Source organism: Paralichthys olivaceus, chromosome 13 (assembly GCF_024713975.1).
Source record: "Paralichthys olivaceus isolate ysfri-2021 chromosome 13, ASM2471397v2, whole genome shotgun sequence".
Classification (NCBI taxonomy): Eukaryota; Metazoa; Chordata; class Actinopteri; order Pleuronectiformes; family Paralichthyidae; genus Paralichthys; species Paralichthys olivaceus.
The window spans coordinates 23,259,886-23,277,559 of NC_091105.1; the positions used below are offsets into that span (position 1 = coordinate 23,259,886).

Here is a 17,674-nt window from a genome sequence, read left to right on the forward strand (position 1 = left end):
TTATCCATTCAGAGACTGTGCCACAATAATGTTCTGGATGTAATATTTGTCTACACAAGCAGATATGTAGTTCCTCTTTTTAATTGGATTTTAATTATTCCTCTTAGCTCCAGCTGAGCATCAGCACTAATTGATTATATTCCTTCTTTTAATGGCTGCTGTTGTGGCAAGGTAAAGCCGAATAATTACCAAGCTCTGTGTTTTGTCTTTGTCGTGTTGGCTGACTTACGCTCTTGCTCGCCGCCTCCTGCCATGCCCAGTCAATTTGCCTCGCTCAGTCGGAAGCCGGCTAATGGAGGCTGTTGAGGTCAGCGTGGCCAAGGCATCCGGACAACTTGAGGGCAACTCGACTGTGATGCTGAAAATCTCACTCTTATCTCCTTCTGTCCCTTGTCTGTGTGTGTGTGTGTGTGTGTGTGTGTGTGTGTGTGTGTGTGTGTGTGTGTGTGCTTCCTGCAGGTTTGAAAAGTCAACACCAAACCTTGACCCTCCCAGAGCCTCTGAGCAGGAGAAAAGAAGACGCTGCCAAGATGTTCAGCACCAAAAGGTCAGAACAATGACACCTCTGATCTGTTCTCATCCACTCCAAAAAAGAAATCTCAGGGCTTTTTAAAATGGCTTGTGTTGATGATTGTTGACATTTGTTGTCAGCTGTGTTCCACAAATTTTTGGGATGTGAGAAGATGTGACATCAGCTGATGGTCAAGTCACGACACAGATTACATTCTCTGTCATTATCTCTCCAGTGTAAAGTCCATGTTAATATATTTATATGCTCAGGTCCATAAATCTAATGAAAACATGATCCCAGACTTATGTACGTAACTGTATATATAAATTATAGAATATGTGACACAGTATATCTTTACCCACACACCTGAATTGATATATCCATCTACTGTATTTCTAAATAGAGATAAAGCTTCAAACTGAGGAGTAAATATACTCATTCACTCTTTGTAAGTCAAGGAAGCCAGTTTACAGTGTTCTTTGCTTGTGTGTACATTCTGTATATTTAATGTGGCCTGTGGTAGCGTCTGCATAAATCATTTAGCAGTTTGGCTTTTCTGGATGTCGACTGTAAGTTGGACGTAGTCACATTGCTCTACCAGTCTGTGTAAGCCGGATCAAAACAAAATGTGTCCACTTGTCTATTTGATGCTTTAATATGAGGTGCACACTTGGGTTTATGCCTCTGTATTTGTAGTGCTGAATCCATTACCGAGAACAGCGAATTTGTTCACCCATTGAGGACACAACTGAATTTTTCTTGGCCAATTAATTCCTGAATTCTAATAGAAGAGTGCGTTTAAATCAATAAGGTGTTTAATTTGTAGTCATTTCACATTAAACCTTATTCTGTTTAAACAGCCTAAAGCCACATAACCTATAGGGAGGTCCTGTGTGGAAATGACGGCTTGCCTGACTGTTATTTAACAGGAAATGAAACATTTAAACGGTGAAATATAATTTACTATGAGTGGTACTGGCTATGCTATTATCCAGAAATCACATCCTAAATTTGATAAAAGAATAAACTGTTCTTTTTTTGTTAACTCTCCTACTAAATGAATGATATCTGCATGTGTAAAAAAATCTAAGATGCTTTAGTGTCTTACAGAGTCTAGTGGAACTGACAGATTTGCAACATTTTAAGACACTTCAACAACTTTTCCAACAAAGTGACGAGCAGAGTTAAACTCATGAGGAGAGTTGAAGATACTTTGAAGTGAGAGTGCTGTAATGTTGCTGACTGTGATCAGAGAGCAGCTGCATGTTCAGTCCACCAATCTGCAGCCTGATTTCTCTAGTTTGCATCAATTTCCCTTTATTTTATTTTATTTTTAAAAAACTAAGGGACTAAACTAGGGACTTTTTTTTAAAGATATTGATTGCTGCTTTGGCTTCACTGATATTAAAAGAAGCTGCATTAGGTTTATTTTAGGTCTTTGTCAGGACGAGATGTCAAGAGAAAGGACCTGTTCAGTGCTGGTGTTAACATTCATCTCATGGGATCCTATCACAGCTCTTAGATCACACCTGGCATCAGATTATCTACACATGTGTTTTGTCTGACCTCTTGTCATCAGATCTGACTTCCCCGCTCTATATGCAAATAATCGCATACATTATTTCTGGTGTTTTTAGCCTGTCCGAAGATACAGATGTGTCCACCAAATTGACTTAGGAGGGGCTAAGCAAATAAACGTGCAGCTCTACAATGTATTCATTCTTTTATTGTTTTATTTAAAATAATCAATAAAAAAACTAAAGTAAATGATGATGTGGCAGTGAATGTTGATATAGTGGCATTCGCAACAAAATACATCAATATATTGCACACTGAGAAGTGTAAAAATAGAGACATGTCAGCTGAGTAGGCAGACCAATAATATGTCCTAGCCTAGGTCATATTTGCATTAGCACAGCTACACGAAGGTTGACACATGCATCCCAGAGCATCTATGAAAGGCGTGTGGAGTGATCAGATCTCAAAGCAGCTTAGGGGAGTTCACATTTAGAGCTGTCAACACATCCCTGAGGATGGATGTGGATACCAGGTCTGAATGAGGCCTAAAGGTTCTTGCACACCAAAATGTGTCGAAAGCATGTTCCCACAAAGGCAGGTAATACCACTAATCGTCTTTATCATCTGAAGCCAGAAATAGTGATTTAATTTATATCATGATACAAATCACCCAGCCCTACTTCCAAATCCATTTCACAATGTCCGTGGTCCACTTTTATATGCTACTAGCACTGAAACCACATATTAAAACGAAAGAAAACATATTTTTGCGATCCAATCGATCTGCAACAGCTCAAACAACGCTATGGAACACCTTGGACAGACGCAGCTAAACAAACTTCAACAATGGACCATAGTCGGTGTGTTGTTGTGAAATATTTTACTCTGATATGCATATATGATCATGCTCACATTATGCTCATATATACTGTGCGTGCGTGCATGCGTGTGTGTGTTTAAATGTGTAAACATTTTAGTCAAAAGACTTGATGTGCACAGACCTTAAGATTAAAGGGATGTGTTTACAGGAGAACGTCTGTGCTGTTGAGAAGTGACGACAAGGTTAGCGTATCATAATGTGCTGGGAACTGAGTGCTGTCACAATGCTGCATGCATCCACCTGTCTCCTCGCAGGGAGTGCGACCATCATACTGTGGGTACGGAGATGATTAAACCAAGCCAGCTCTCCATCTTCAGGGGAGCTGTGTCAGCACAGTAGATGACACGGATACGCTCAAAATGACTGTAATAGGCTGCCATCCTGAAATTCAAAGCTCATATGCATTTTTGCTGAATATGAAACAAAGCATCTTTTTTTTCCTCTCTCTCTCCAAACTGCTGAATGAAACAAAGTGGCTGAGGAAATCTGTTTATCTGTCAGAGACTGCTGTGTGCTGCTGTGGCTTTATCTGCGGTTTTTAATATTGGTTTTCCTCTTAGGTTCCCTTGAGTCATCTCTAGCATCAATTACTGTTCTTACAGTACAAGAGCGTAATGAAGTCTGTCATTCAAATTGAATTAGTCAAATATCTTAACTTCAGAAATGTGGACCAGAGAAACAAAATAAATCCAAAACATTTGTGCCTCTGACTTTTGTAGTGTTCTCTAATAATATGTTGATGGATAAACTGAGAGTGCAGCATATCCAGGCCTTGATTGATTGTTTGTTTGTTTGTTTTGTGTATGTTTCTTTATGAAGATTTCCATCACTCTCTTTAACATTGTGACATTTTCCTTGATTTTTCAAAGAAAACTTCATGGTTCTTGAAAAAGAAATCAGGCCTGTTTAAGACACTAACATTTGCTATTTAGTGCAGACCCAAATGAAAATCTGGATTAGGGGAATTAGCATAAGCTAAAGTTTTGTGGCTTTCACATTTTGCAGCCAAACAGTGTGGTCCTAATTTAGAAAAAAACATTTTTTTTAAAGACCTTGACTTTTTGATGTTTCTCAGTGGAAGTGTTGTCCCGTGTGGTGACTTTCTGCTCTGAGTGCAGACATGGTGATCAACAAAGCCTGTGAAGCAAAATAAACCAACCATTATTGAAGTTCAACCATGTATTCCAAACCACTTATGTAATGAAAATAAAAGGGAGGGTATGTGAATCACATGTTCATGATCAAGCGCACAGTTTAATCCTCAACTAAACCGAGTTTCTCAGCACACAGATTATCAACGTTTGCCTTAGTTCACCCTCTAAATGGAAAAAGTGTGGTGGGTGTGTGTGTGTGTGTTCCAACCTACCCTCTTCCATTCTATCTTATCTATATGCCATCTACGGATGGGTGTGGCTCGGGAGGTAGAACAGCCAATGTTGTGTTTTGGCTCTAAGAACCCGTAATTATTAAGTATTAACAATGAATATTATCCTCATGCTTGCATATATTTTTGTCTGTAGTAAAGTTTTGTCTGTGAATGTAGCTACATGCGGTTCAGGTTTCTGAAAGCTGTAGAACTATTCTACAACAGCCTCAATTTGACCCCAGGTGTCCAGTTGGAGTCACTCAGCATTATCTTCTGGGTTGCGGAGGCGTTGGCTTGGATGACTGTCACAAAGAGTAATTCATTTGCCACCTCTGGTTGTCAGCCATGTTTCAGAACAGGTTCCTCCCAGCTGTTTTTAGAAACTGCTGCGACAGGAACAGGAAATAACTGCCATGCCAGGAGCAGCTCAGCCAGAGATGTTGGAGAGACAGCGTGAAGGTGTCACCACTGGACCAGTAATTGCTTTCAGTGGGCACTGTGATGAAATTACCACAATGTGAGTTGGACTCATTATTGGCAAAATGGTGGAGCCGAGGAGAGTTTTTCACCAAATCCATTCAAAGCTTTTCCACATGTGAAGTTTAGCAGTAAGTATTCTGCTGTGTTGTGGTGAGGTAGTGCTGAATACACTGCAATGTCTCTCATTATAATGAGAGAGCACATTGTGAAAGGTGCCTTCCTGTGGTAGCTGTGGATGACTCATCACAAACAGTGCAAACAATGAAGAAAGTAAACACCTTTATAATAATGCCGTACTCATTATATGCACAGTGTGTACCATTACTCCATGCATCGTGGCACATGTACCTGCACCTCTGCCCTCAACTATACCCCTATCAATATGTCACATGCTCATCATGGCAGTTAGGCTTATGTTTCCCCACTTCTCCTGACCTTCATAAGGAGTAATTAGATATCTGACTGTCTGTCGCTCTGAGCTGATGATCAACATCAAGGGGCCTTACACTTGATTACTTATGTATGCGGTGGGAAGAGAATGGTGTCTGGGGAGCAGAGTGCATGCTGGGATGTGTTAACCCCCCTGCAAAGGCCTGCCGATTCAATCATTATGAACTGACATCCCAACACTGCACACCGACTCTCCTTGGACTGACCTTGAGGAGCGTTGCAACAGCGTTACAGTAACACCTGCACATTTAAAGATATTATCTGAGGACTTTGTAATGTTATATACTTAAAGTCAGGCTGGACTGTGCATGGTTGAGTTTTGTATTTCGAATAAGCGAATGTCTGTTAAAGTCACAATAGTCATATAATTATATCACAGAAACGGGACTCTTCCGTAGGATTTGAACTTTCTTACTAAAGACGTGCACAACATTCATTGTGTTAAACTGCAGATAATGGTAGCAACATAATATATATGAAATGAAACTGCATCACAAATGGCATCATATACAGTTTATTTATGCAGGCCATGGAAGGACTTTGTAAACCATTGGTCCTGCACCTAAACTCTGGTACTGATGAGAGACCACCCATCAAACAAGCCTGTAAGAACAATGTGGATATAATCGCTCTTTTGGCCAGAGAAGTTAGTCTGCACCGCCGCTGCTTAGTTAAAAAACGCAGACGGCAGCAGCATGTTGATCAGCCAGCCTTCGATGTGGCAGGGCCTGAACACAGAAAATGACAGCATTAGTATTGGAGCCTGAGGACTGCTAAACTCTGCAGGAAAGTGATGAGGAGAGGGGCTTTCTGCTGACACAGGAAAGAGGGAGGTATCAAATGTCAAGGGCCACATTAATCCTTCTGTTTCTTCATGAGCCTGAGCAGAGTGAGACTGAGTAAATACGGAGGAAAACATCTTGTATGCGTCAATGTTTGTGCACGTGAACACACGTAGAAATGTCGTGTACATTTCAGGAATTCCATTCTTTCATCATCTTTTTAATCGATTATTGATGCTAAAGGTCACTCAGTGTTTTCTGGTTTAGCTTTCACGTTGCCTTGTCTGCTTCACCTGCACTTGTCAGTTTCTGTGTATGATGAAAGTGTTTTTCAGAATACATTCTCTCATTGATTGAAGGCAGCTGATTTGACTGACTCTACCGCTCCATTGATTTTGCGTCCTATTTAAAGAGGGTTTGTGATTTTTGGCGTGGAGATGAACTGAGCGTCGCTCGATAATTATTGGCCGGAGATAAAAATCACAGCTCTTGTCTGACATGCAGACCACCAGCTGAGCCTTTCAGCCGCTGGACTGAGCAGCATCACAGTTGTTCAGTGTCATTAAGGAGAAGCTATCATCATCACCATGACAAGTGTTGTGCCTGTCAAAAACACATGGCCTCTGCACATTTCAAGTGCAGTCGAGCAACTTTCATGCCAGTTTATATCCTCCCACTTTAATCTGAGCAAAGTTCACCTCTGTGTTCTTCGTGTTCTGATGAAAAAATGCTGCAAAATGGCAGCCCTGACCTATTTCACTCTTTTGTTTTGTGTTTTCCTCTGACCTGTGTGTTGGAGCTGTGAGGGGAAACAAAAGGTTACCAGAGTCGTCTTTAGCATAAAGGATAGACTTCTCCACGACCCACCAAAATGTGGACGAAAACATTCAACTCTTATCTTGCAGCAGCCACAGCCACACAAGCAAGAGCATTTTTTTCACTACCATAGCTTGCTACCATAGTTTCCATAAGAGAAAATTCAACTTAGATAAAGCAATCTTAAAATCAATAAGTATCTATTTAGCATTTAATGATGGACAGAGAACAGTATCAAAAATCAATGCACCAGAGATATCATCTGCTTTTCCCTTTTAAGACCTGGTGTCTACATTACCTGTAATCAAATCTGAGAGCCCATTGGCTATCGAGCAATGAGCCTCTTGGCGCAACGGCCAATATTTAGAGGCTTCCAGTGTAGACAGCAGATCCGGGCCAGGACTCCGTCTCCCTTCTGTACACTGTTGACAGTTTGACAAGTTTCTTTAAGCACACAAGTCGTACATTTCTCCACACGGAGCATAAACAATGAAACAATGAATCAACATGCAGATAGAAATCCAACTTGACAACATCATTTGTTGAGAAATGTGCTTGTGCTGTACTAGTAGTACAATTTTATTCTACATGTGCAGTAATGGGGAAGCAAAGTAGATTGAATCAAGAAAAAATCAATGGAAAAAGTTTGCAAGCAGTTTGGATTCATACGAGAGACTATACTATAACCCTCACTATAGAGTTAAGCCTCTATAGTGATGGTTTGTCACACATTTATATTAGTGTCTGCACTCACAGAAATAAAGGCAGATATGATGTCCCCAACTCTATTCGGGTGTATTAATGTTTTACCAGGGCAAATATCGTTACTGCTTAAGCAGCACATGTCACGTTTCCCCTGTATGCCTGTACACCCCGTCCATATTGTTGTTTTTTAACGAGGCTCCTCTCTGGCACTATTGGTTATCAAAGTGAGCGGTTGGTGACACGATCAGTGTTAACACTGGTCACATGTTTGCTTCTGCTCTCTCCTGTTGTTGCTGTGACCTTTCTGTGTTTGCCAGCCGCAAGACAAAAGCAAATGCTATACGCCCGCAGGAGCAGAATTCATGCACATGTACACATGACTTCATGTATCTCTGTTTGTCAGGAGCCTTAATTTCCCAATATTTACTTCCTCACATATCAGATCAATGCACAGAGGTTGAATGTCACTCAGTGAAACTGGTGAAAGTGAGCCAGCAGGCCATGGCCACCGGCTAATGAAATTTTGATGCAGCTTTATTTAGAACTATATTTTACAGGATTACGTTCCAGGCTCCATTTCCAACTTCAAAGCAGAGCTTTCACCACTGCTGGGGGTAGCAGGCCGAGCCTCACCACTCCTCAGAATAGAAGGCTATTTTCTGCTTGTTTTTATTAATACATTTTTTATTCCATCACACATAAGGCTCTCAAGTAATCACTTCAAATCTGACTCACTTTATTTTTCATCCTTTTCTCACTTTGGTCTCTTAATCTATCAAGTGAGATATGCAGCAGGTTTGTGTGTGGCTCTCGATTAGATTAGTGCTTTCATCACTTGTGGCTAGATGAGAGATAGAGTGATGAAGGGAGGGTGTAGAGCTTCCAGCTCTCTCCATTGAAACAGCTCTGCAGTGGTGACAGATTTACCCTCAGAATAAACACTCTTTTTTCGATGATGTTCATATTCGCGTTTGTAAACTTAGAGCAGATGCAAATACATCTCACTGGTTGTATATTTCAGTTGTCTTGGTGTGTTGAGTGCTTGTAGAAGTGTTCTGTGATTAATAACATCAACATCACAATTTCATTTTTGCTACCTTTCTGCTGCGTTTGCATTAGTGCAGGGAGCCATCACATCCACCCAAAGCACCAACGCAATTTCTCCTTAAGCTGTTGCAACAAATGATTGCTACTGTGTGCGTTAGTCCATTCGACTTTGCATCTGCAGAAGAAGTGGTTGGCAGGCATCAATGTCTAATGTGAGTGAGAGACAGGAGTAAAGTGTGGAGGAAGAAAAAACGTCTTGCACAGAACGCCAACAAAAACGAAACTTTTACAGTGAAACTATTTAAATCCTTGCAGAAATCCAACAGGCTATATCAGGTTACGTTAATGAGTCGATGCAAAATGAGAGAGAGAGTGACAGTAAAATCTGCTTAAAACTAGAGTTAGGGATAATTTGGCTTTTTCAAATACAGGTGTTAAATTACTTACACTTTTAGAACACTCTTTTAGTGTGGAACAGTAGTACCGTCAGGCACAAAAGTGAAATGGTCTTGGTTCATTATTCTTATAGTTTAACTATGCAGGAAGTGTTTCCGATACATTTCTCAGTTGTCCATCTCAAATACAGAGGGGGAACTGGCATGATACGCGAATAAAAACGTTCACTTTTCAGAACCCAGATGTACTATATCCAGTTTACTATGATAGCACACAAAAATCCTCCTATTTTGGAAGCTGAAACGAGGGAACATTTGGTATTGTGGCCCAAAAATGACTACTTTCCTTTTACTGTTGGTTTTTTTCAGATGAAGTAATTTATTCATTCATTTTGGCTCTAGAAAATGGTAAGATAACAATGATCATGCATTTATACTGCAGTCCCTGGCATATGATAAATATCCATGTTGCATTCAAGTACAGTCAACCTTGCCCTTTGGGCTTATTCTTCCTCATTATGACCTCTCTCTCACTCCTACTCTGCCTCTTTGTACGTCTCTCTCCCTCCCCCTCTCTGTTCCCCTGTTTCATTCCTCCTCTCTGCCCGTTCTCCTGCTGGATGGATGGTTTGCAGCTTAGCAAGGTGCAGCAGCCAGTGCCCCAGGAGATCACTGACCTGGGGTGAATGCTGAAGAAGAGTCAAATTAACGTTTTATTTCATTACTCACATTGAAACACCAGCAGCAGAGCAGAGGCAGCAATGTCATCCAGAGGGTAAACACTGCTCAACCAGGGGGAAACAACACAAACATCAACAGCACCATCACAGCATGGGACGACCACATCCGCATTGCTGCAAGCAAAGCTGCCGATTATTAAAATGTTTGATATGCATTTAGACAATAACAGCTATTTGTAATGCCTGCGGTACCTCTCTTTAGATATCTGAGGGCCAGCAGAAAATAGCAGCAAACACAGCACCTCTGGGTGCTTGGATGTGTTTAAGTGTGGAAATTCAGTGTGGGGTGACCCATCTCAGAGACTGTCCGCCTGTGTAGCCGTGCGGCGTTTTCTCTGCCTGAGCTTTCATTCTCGAGGCTCTCTCAGATGATTCCATATCTTCCACAATGACAGAGAGCATCCAGACAAAATGACTTCAAACAGCCATCCGTTCGGAGTCAGATATGCAGCATGTACGACTATTTCCCCCTGCCATTGCATCCGAGCCAATTTGCTGACCACCGTGACATTTTTGTGATTGTAGAAAAGTGCAGGGGCTGAATTTACTGCGGTGAGGCCTCAGCTTTTTCTGATTAATGTGCTCTGAGCTCATCCTTATCTGGCAGGAAGCATTAAAACATAAATCATACCTTTTTTGTTTTTCTGGCCTTTCTGAGACTACCCATTTCTCAGTGTTATCTAAGGCCGGCGACATGCGTTAAGGTAACAAAAATCTAAATGGCTCAAATGAAAGATATATCTTTATAGAAATGTAATTTGTAACAATTGTCTTATGTTAGAACATTTTCATATAAAGAAATGATATTTACAAATTATTAAAACATTACATATCTATATTTTACATGTAAAATGCCAGGTGCAACACTGTAAGCTTCACACCTTGTTTTTTCTGGTCTGGACATTGCTCACTGGATTGTCTGTAGTATTCTCCTCCAACCACATAATATTTGAATGATTAAGACATCCATTTTTCTGGTAGTAATGATGATTTTACACACTGGCAACTATATTATCATAACCATTTGTTTTTATTTTCTTCATTCAAATGGAAAAAACATTTATTTAGGCGCTTTTTTCAAAAAATGGTAAGTGATTACAAATGATGAATTGAAAGAATGTAGCAAAGACATGAACCTTGTTTCGAGCCATCAGATATTCAGGGGTGATTTTTATTAAGCAATTGTTCAATGTATTCAAATATAGTCCTCAATACATCACTGAAAATATAAAAACAATAATTCATGAGCTTTCTTTACTTTTTCTCGGTTTGCAATCTTGAAATGTAATGTGAAATTAGGCACAAATGCTATTGTTGGTCACATCATCAGACACTTGGTTTTTTATGTTCACTTGGATCTGATTGGATACAGCTTGCAGTGGTGGCCAGCAGACCTTCTTATGAGCTTGACTTTACAGGTCTCTTTAATACATGAGGAGGAGAAATACTGGTCTCAGAGCGCTATTAAAACCTAAAAGCCACAAGCTTTTCTTCATTGAAAGGTATCCCAGTGTGGCATTGACTCTGATTTATGACTTTACAGCAGATGGCACAGAATTTCCAAGGCCTGTACTCAAACTAATCCCTCAGAACCATTTTGGGAAGCATGACTCATATAAAAAGTGAAGTATTTAGTTTGAAAAATGGAGTAAATGAAGCATCATCATGAAGCGGACATGTTGCAGTCATGACATCCTAAGCAGGCTCTTTAGCTGATTGCATGTGTCAGAGAATGCAATATAAAAGGCTGTTGCATATATCATAAAGAGCACTAGAGGCGGAGCCCTCTTGTTAAAAAGCCCTTCAGTTTCCCACTCCTCACATCCTCTCAACAAATTGTTGGAAATAATATAGTTCGAGAGGCACTTGAAGAGTTGTAGAGAAATCAGAGCATACAGACATTTTCATGGTGAGCAGAGGTTTTAGGACAGAGGGAAGAAAGTGCCAGCTCTACTAAATTTTGCACAGGATTCATACAAAGTATAGGGGAGCAGCGACGACACACCAGTGCTCTTCAGCCTCCTACACAGAGCCGACTGCTCGCTTCACTTACGCCACTGTGCAGCCTGTCTTTCTTTTTTCCTCCTTCAGTCCTAAAGTAGGAAAGTGGCCTGGAAGGGTATAGAGACTGACAATGTGCTCTAGTTCGGCTAAAATTGTTCCTGTTGTGCAGAGATGTAAGAAAAGAGATTAGTTTGAACCTAGAAAAATTTTAATTTGAGGAAAACAACTTGACGGTACATTTGTATAAGGAAACCAGCTGCTTTGGACATGCACTGTATGATTGAACGTAAATGTCCGACTCAGATGCTGTGGAGAATCTCTAGCCAGCCCCCCTAGGAGCCCATGTGAGAATTCTGCAGGAAATTGTCAGATGAATTCACTGAGAGTGAGTAAGTGCCCTGATGCAAAAGTTGAAAAAAATAAATAAAAGAATACAAATATGTCATGAGGAGCCAGATTTAAGGGCTTTAGGTGATAAGGACCGACTGCGGTGATGATGGGAATTTATACGTAATATCCATATCCTCTTGCATGCTCTACAGGCATCACTCTTCACCTGAAAGCTCTGGGGCCTCATTTATAAAACAGTGCGGAGGATTTATATGAAACAAGTACAAAAGCCGAAAATGGCGCACGTAAAAAAAAAAATTATAAAATTATAAAACCATGCGCTCTCGCACCTGAAGGCAGTTTTCCCTTTATAAATCACAGTCCCCCTGGAATCGTGCGTAATCTTCCTCAAAGTCCGCCTTCTACACACCCACATTCAGCCATAAATGGTCAATGCAAAGCACCTCGTGAATATTAAATCATCCTGCTGACCAATGGCTTTGTACTATGAAAAGAAGAGCAACTTTCTGACACCAACTTCGAGGTGTTTCAGTGAGGTGGAGGTGAAGAGCGATTTTATGTGACAGCAGTGATGTCACTAATAAAGAAAATACACTGCCTCTGCTGCAGATAATATCGTGAGAGAGAGTGAGTATGCCATCTGTCTGACAAGTGACTGAGGTCGGCTGATCTGCGAGCTTTTAAGAACACCCCTATTCACATGACAGTTCTGATGTTTGCACTTTCTTACATCACAGGCCTCCACAAGGAAATTGAGAATACTGCCTGTTAGTGAGAGCTAGGTAAAGTGTTTTGGGGCATGACCTGTGTTACTGCCTTTATTATTCAGTCATTCACACTGATCTTAATTGTTGAATATATGTATGGATTTGCAGACATGATTGTGACAGAGAATTAGCAATTAACTTTGCTTAACACAAAGCAGGAGAACATGACGAAGTGACAGGATGATGTCGAGAAACGTAATGATCATATATATATTACTCTGAGAAGTTCCGTTACATCATCACATTTGACTTTTCATGATATCTCAGTCGTTCTCACACACACACACGCACACACTCCAGGTATGGCTTATTCTTGACTTCCACTGGAGCATCTCTAAATGATTTCTGACAAATCTGCCCAGTGGTACGGAGGCATCTTAAAATACACTGCCCTTTTCCCTCCATCTCCTCTTGACTGCTGCTGAATTCAAATCACATCTCTCCCTCTTTCCCAAGCTCTGTTGCCTAAGGTTGGGCCTGTGACTCATCATAAAGAAGAGTTGGATAATGATGTGGTGCCCAGAACATTATGCACATGGAATAAATAGGAAGAAATACAATATTAAAGCAAAAAAATAAGGTCAGTTGCAATAACTGACCTCAGAGCAATCTCTGTGGACATAATGTGAATGCATGATGTGAGCCTACTATACAGGAGATGTCATCATGTAAAAATAAGAATAGCCATTCACATACATTCACAAAGAGTAGAATGTGTTATAAAACTGATATTACAGCATCCATCTCCCTTGTGTAATAAGAAAGTATTGTTCTGATATCAACTCTAAGAATGATAAATCAAAGGATAGATACATTTCTGTGTCCTTGACATCAGTAATGTTTAACTGTCACTTGTGTTTTCTCTAAATAATTAATGTGATTGATTTAATCTGGGTAATTTACCCCAATCAAGATGCTCCTCATTAGGTTTGGATATTATACAGTGCATAGCACATACTATACTGTTAATGCACTGTAAATAAGCATGAAATACCTCCTAATAAATCATGTTACAGGAGAGCTGCCTCCTGCAGTTCCCAGTTGTCAAAGCAAATCTTGAAATCAGGAGGAAAAACTCCCTCATTCACAGGGAGGAACCTCTAGAACCAGGCTCAATCTGCCTCGACCGGTTGGGGTGAGCAAAGAATAAGGGGGGAGGAGAGGAGAGATGGTTGGAAAAGAGAGGAGAGAAGAGAGAGTGATAGTAAACCAGTCCAGTGCCGTTTCTTTAATCCCTACATGTTGTTCTAGTCTCTGTAACATAATCTTATGATCTATGGTGTCGAATGCTGCACTAAGATCCAACAGGATGAGTACAGAGACAAGTCCATCATCTGATGCCATGAAAAGGTCATTAGTGACTTTTAACAGTGCTGTTTCTGTGCTGTTATGGATTCTAAATCCTCACTGAAGGCTTTCCAACAAACTGTTACTATCTAAGTAATCACACAGCTGGTTAGGAACAGCTTTCTCTAGGACTTTGGAAATGAAGGGCAGGTTTGATATGGGTATATAATGACCTAAAACCTCTGGATCAAGAGTGGGCTTTAATGGGTTTAATTACAGCTACCTTAAAAGCTTGTGGTACGTAGCCGGTTAACAAAGACATGTTAATCTGATTTAATATGGAACTGTCAATTAGGGGGAAAACTTCCTTAAAAGGTTTAGTTGGGACAGAGTCTAATGGACAAGTTGTTGGTTTAGATGATGAAACTAATAAGGTCAGTTCAGGAAGGTCAATAGAAGAGAAATGGTTCAAATATAAATCTGATGCTACAGGTGGGTCTATGGTTTCAGGACAAGACAATGTATCTGTGCTTCTCATGGGGAGGAGGTGGTGGATTTTTCCCCTGATAGTTATAATTTTTATTTGTGAAGAAGTTCATGAAATCATTGCCTCTTAGGGTTAGAGGCTATTTGGCAGCTTTGTATCTGGAAGAAGAGTATCAGAGCGAAGAACAATTGACATTCTTCAAACATGAATTCCAAGCCTTACTGTATATTTATGAATTGCACGTTGTTCTCCTGTGCATTGTTCTTAAGTCTTGAGGACAAATCTGCTCCAAGGAGGCCCATAGTCTTGTACCACCCTGCACTGTTACTCTGTCTTTATCTGTGCATCAGAGTCTTTCGTATTGTATGGGGGTATGTGTGTATGTGAACATGATCCAGATCCGAGCAACTGCTAGCTCATAAATCTGAATCTAATCAAATTTAATTCACTCTCCTGAACTATAAAGTATGAGCTCTGCAGTCTGATTGTGGCGTACGATGTGTTTACAGTCTTCTGGTGCTGATTAAGAACTGGCAAGGTTGTTCTCCACCAGCCACAGCTAAATTAAAACGAGGAGGTGAGATATAGTTCCTGTTATCACCAGCTTCAACACTTCACACACAAGATGTATGCCACAGAGTCAGCATCTGCTTTCTCACCTGTTAATTTTATAGTAAATCAGCATTACACTTGGAAATAGATGTAACCAGTGAAATCCCAGGATGGTTGTTATGCTCTAATATAAGCTCCAGCATTAGCATGTTTGACTGTTAGTACTTAAAGTACTACATACTTAACTACTATTAGTCAGGGAGTGTTTTTTGGGCTCATTTAAAAATGTCCTTTTCATGAGCACTACTAAATCCCCACTGTTTGGTGGCTGGTCCTGGTTGATCAGAATTGAGGCTGACATTAACTGCCCTGACTTAATCTGTAGGATTTGGAGACGTTTATTCTCAAGGAACCCAGGTCAAACTAGATATCTGACACCATATCTATGTATTAAATCCAGGAATCTCTGTATATATATGGCTTGAATTTGTCAAAAAACACTATTATCAGCTTGACCAAGTTAGTGCAGTGTCAGATTTGGTGTGATTTGGAAACATTACAGTTTCAATACTAATACAATTTGAATAAACAGACGACCAGCGCTCTGTAGCAGAAGCTCACCTTTTGTAATGTTAAAGATTGCTGGTTGAACATAAACATTTAATCAAGCAATGTCTTGTTTGTTGAAATACATGAGCAACTAAATGGGAGTAGATTTAAAATGTAATACAATGACATTTTTCATTATTAAAATAATACAAGGGCTCACTTGTGCTACACTGCAATACAAGACCAATGCTGTTGGTTATTTACATCACTTCTACATTGATCATTAAGGATGTAGACATTAAGACTTTCTATAGCTTTAGCCGAATGTTATAGCAAAATGTATGTTTCCATCAAGAGCACAGGGGTGCTAAAAACGTATCTGTACTTGACTCAGCATCTCTAGTGGATAGAAACCAATAACAGCATACAACATTATTTCAGATAGAGGAGTTTATCAGTGAAAGTGTGAGCATATGCATTTTCATTTCAGCTTGGCTTGTGAAATTGAGACATTCATATTTGATGTCATCTTCTATGGGATCCATTGGGTCCTCACAACAATTCTCGGTGGATGTGACAGTGTGGTACTGAGAAATGCATGAATCCCATTTAAAGTACATATCAAGCTTCAACTGGGTAGTAGCGGCAGTTAAGTCATGAATTAAATTGTCGATATGGCAGCAAAGCTTTACAAATGCCTGATCGCCTGCAGAGGCACATACAGCCAGTTTTCTGCATGAATGAAGTTTAACTTGCTAGTGTTGACATCTGACAGGTTAACAGCAAGTGAGATTCAGTGCTGTTTGGGCATGAATGTTCAATTATACAGACCATTATACTTCTTCTTTTTCATTGAAATGCAGACAGACTCCCAGATGTAATGAGCCTTGTTCTTCTCCAGGAAGGATTTGATATACTAACAGATTGTATCTTACCAAAGAAGAAAGGTGGCCTTATCTGTGATGATGCTGGGAAATGGTGAGGTCAGATAAGGCACTCTGTTGATCTCACTCTCATTTAATCAGTCGCCCAAAACAGAGGCTTTACTCCAGGAACAGAGAATGACTCACAGTACTCAGTCTCTTGTTTCTTGCATCATTTTGTTTTCTAATACAGCACATCATAAAAAAGTGTTTAGCTATATCTCCAGAGTTTCAATTATGTGTATTGCTTGTTCATTGCTTGCTTGAATTTTTGTCTTTTCATTGATTAACTACAGGAGCAATCCTGTTGTTCATGGTGTAATGACAAAATGTCAAGTGAGATAAAATCACACAGGGAACCACTTATAATGTTTAAAAAATATAAATATAAAAATGTGACTATATATGCCCAACTGTGACTGCATAATCTCATTGAAGACCACATAGGAATCTTTTATAAGTACCTCAACTTTTCTATGAATGCTTTTTGCAAAATGTAGGAATCTCATTATGCATGAACATGATTAGTGAGGTGGGATAGGGGATCTCATCTCTCAATTTTTGGGTGAGCTGTCCCTTTTAAGATTTGGGACCATTCTCTTTACAGGTTTAACAGAAACTGTAAAAGATGATGTTTGAAATAATGAATCTAATGTCTTTGTGCAACAGGAAAAAAAAAAGATAAATTGAACACACACTATAGTTTCCATTAACATTGAACGCTAAAAAGTTCAAAATATTTTCTGCCACCAGATGTTGCACTATAGCACCAGCATCTCAGACCAAAACAAAGGCTTTGTCTGGATGGATGTAGTCTTTGGACAACCTTTATGCACAACTGAAAAGTTTCCATATGACATCCAACAAAAACACAGCTAGCTGCAGAACAGATTGGTTAAAGGATGTGGCTCATGCTTGGGTTGGAACTCCTGTTCAGTTTTCAAGCTGTAGGGCTAGCATCATTATTATAGCCATGTCGCACTGTGTTTAGCCCATGGACTGGATGAAAATAATTTGTAACCACAGTGGTTCTGGTAAACAGTAATATGGCAGACAGGTGACTG

The 17,674-nt window shown here is 40.0% G+C and overlaps 1 protein-coding gene across 1 annotated transcript in view; it reads left to right on the plus strand.

Annotated features, from left to right (window-relative positions):
* Positions 1–17,674, plus strand: part of oxr1a (oxidation resistance 1a) — a 149,707-nt gene that overhangs the window by 15,895 nt on the left and 116,138 nt on the right. The window contains exon 2 of the mRNA XM_020091303.2: positions 460–547. Within this exon, the coding sequence (XP_019946862.2) occupies positions 531–547 (17 nt within the window). The 5' untranslated portion in view covers positions 460–530. The remainder of the gene's footprint in view (positions 1–459; positions 548–17,674) is intronic.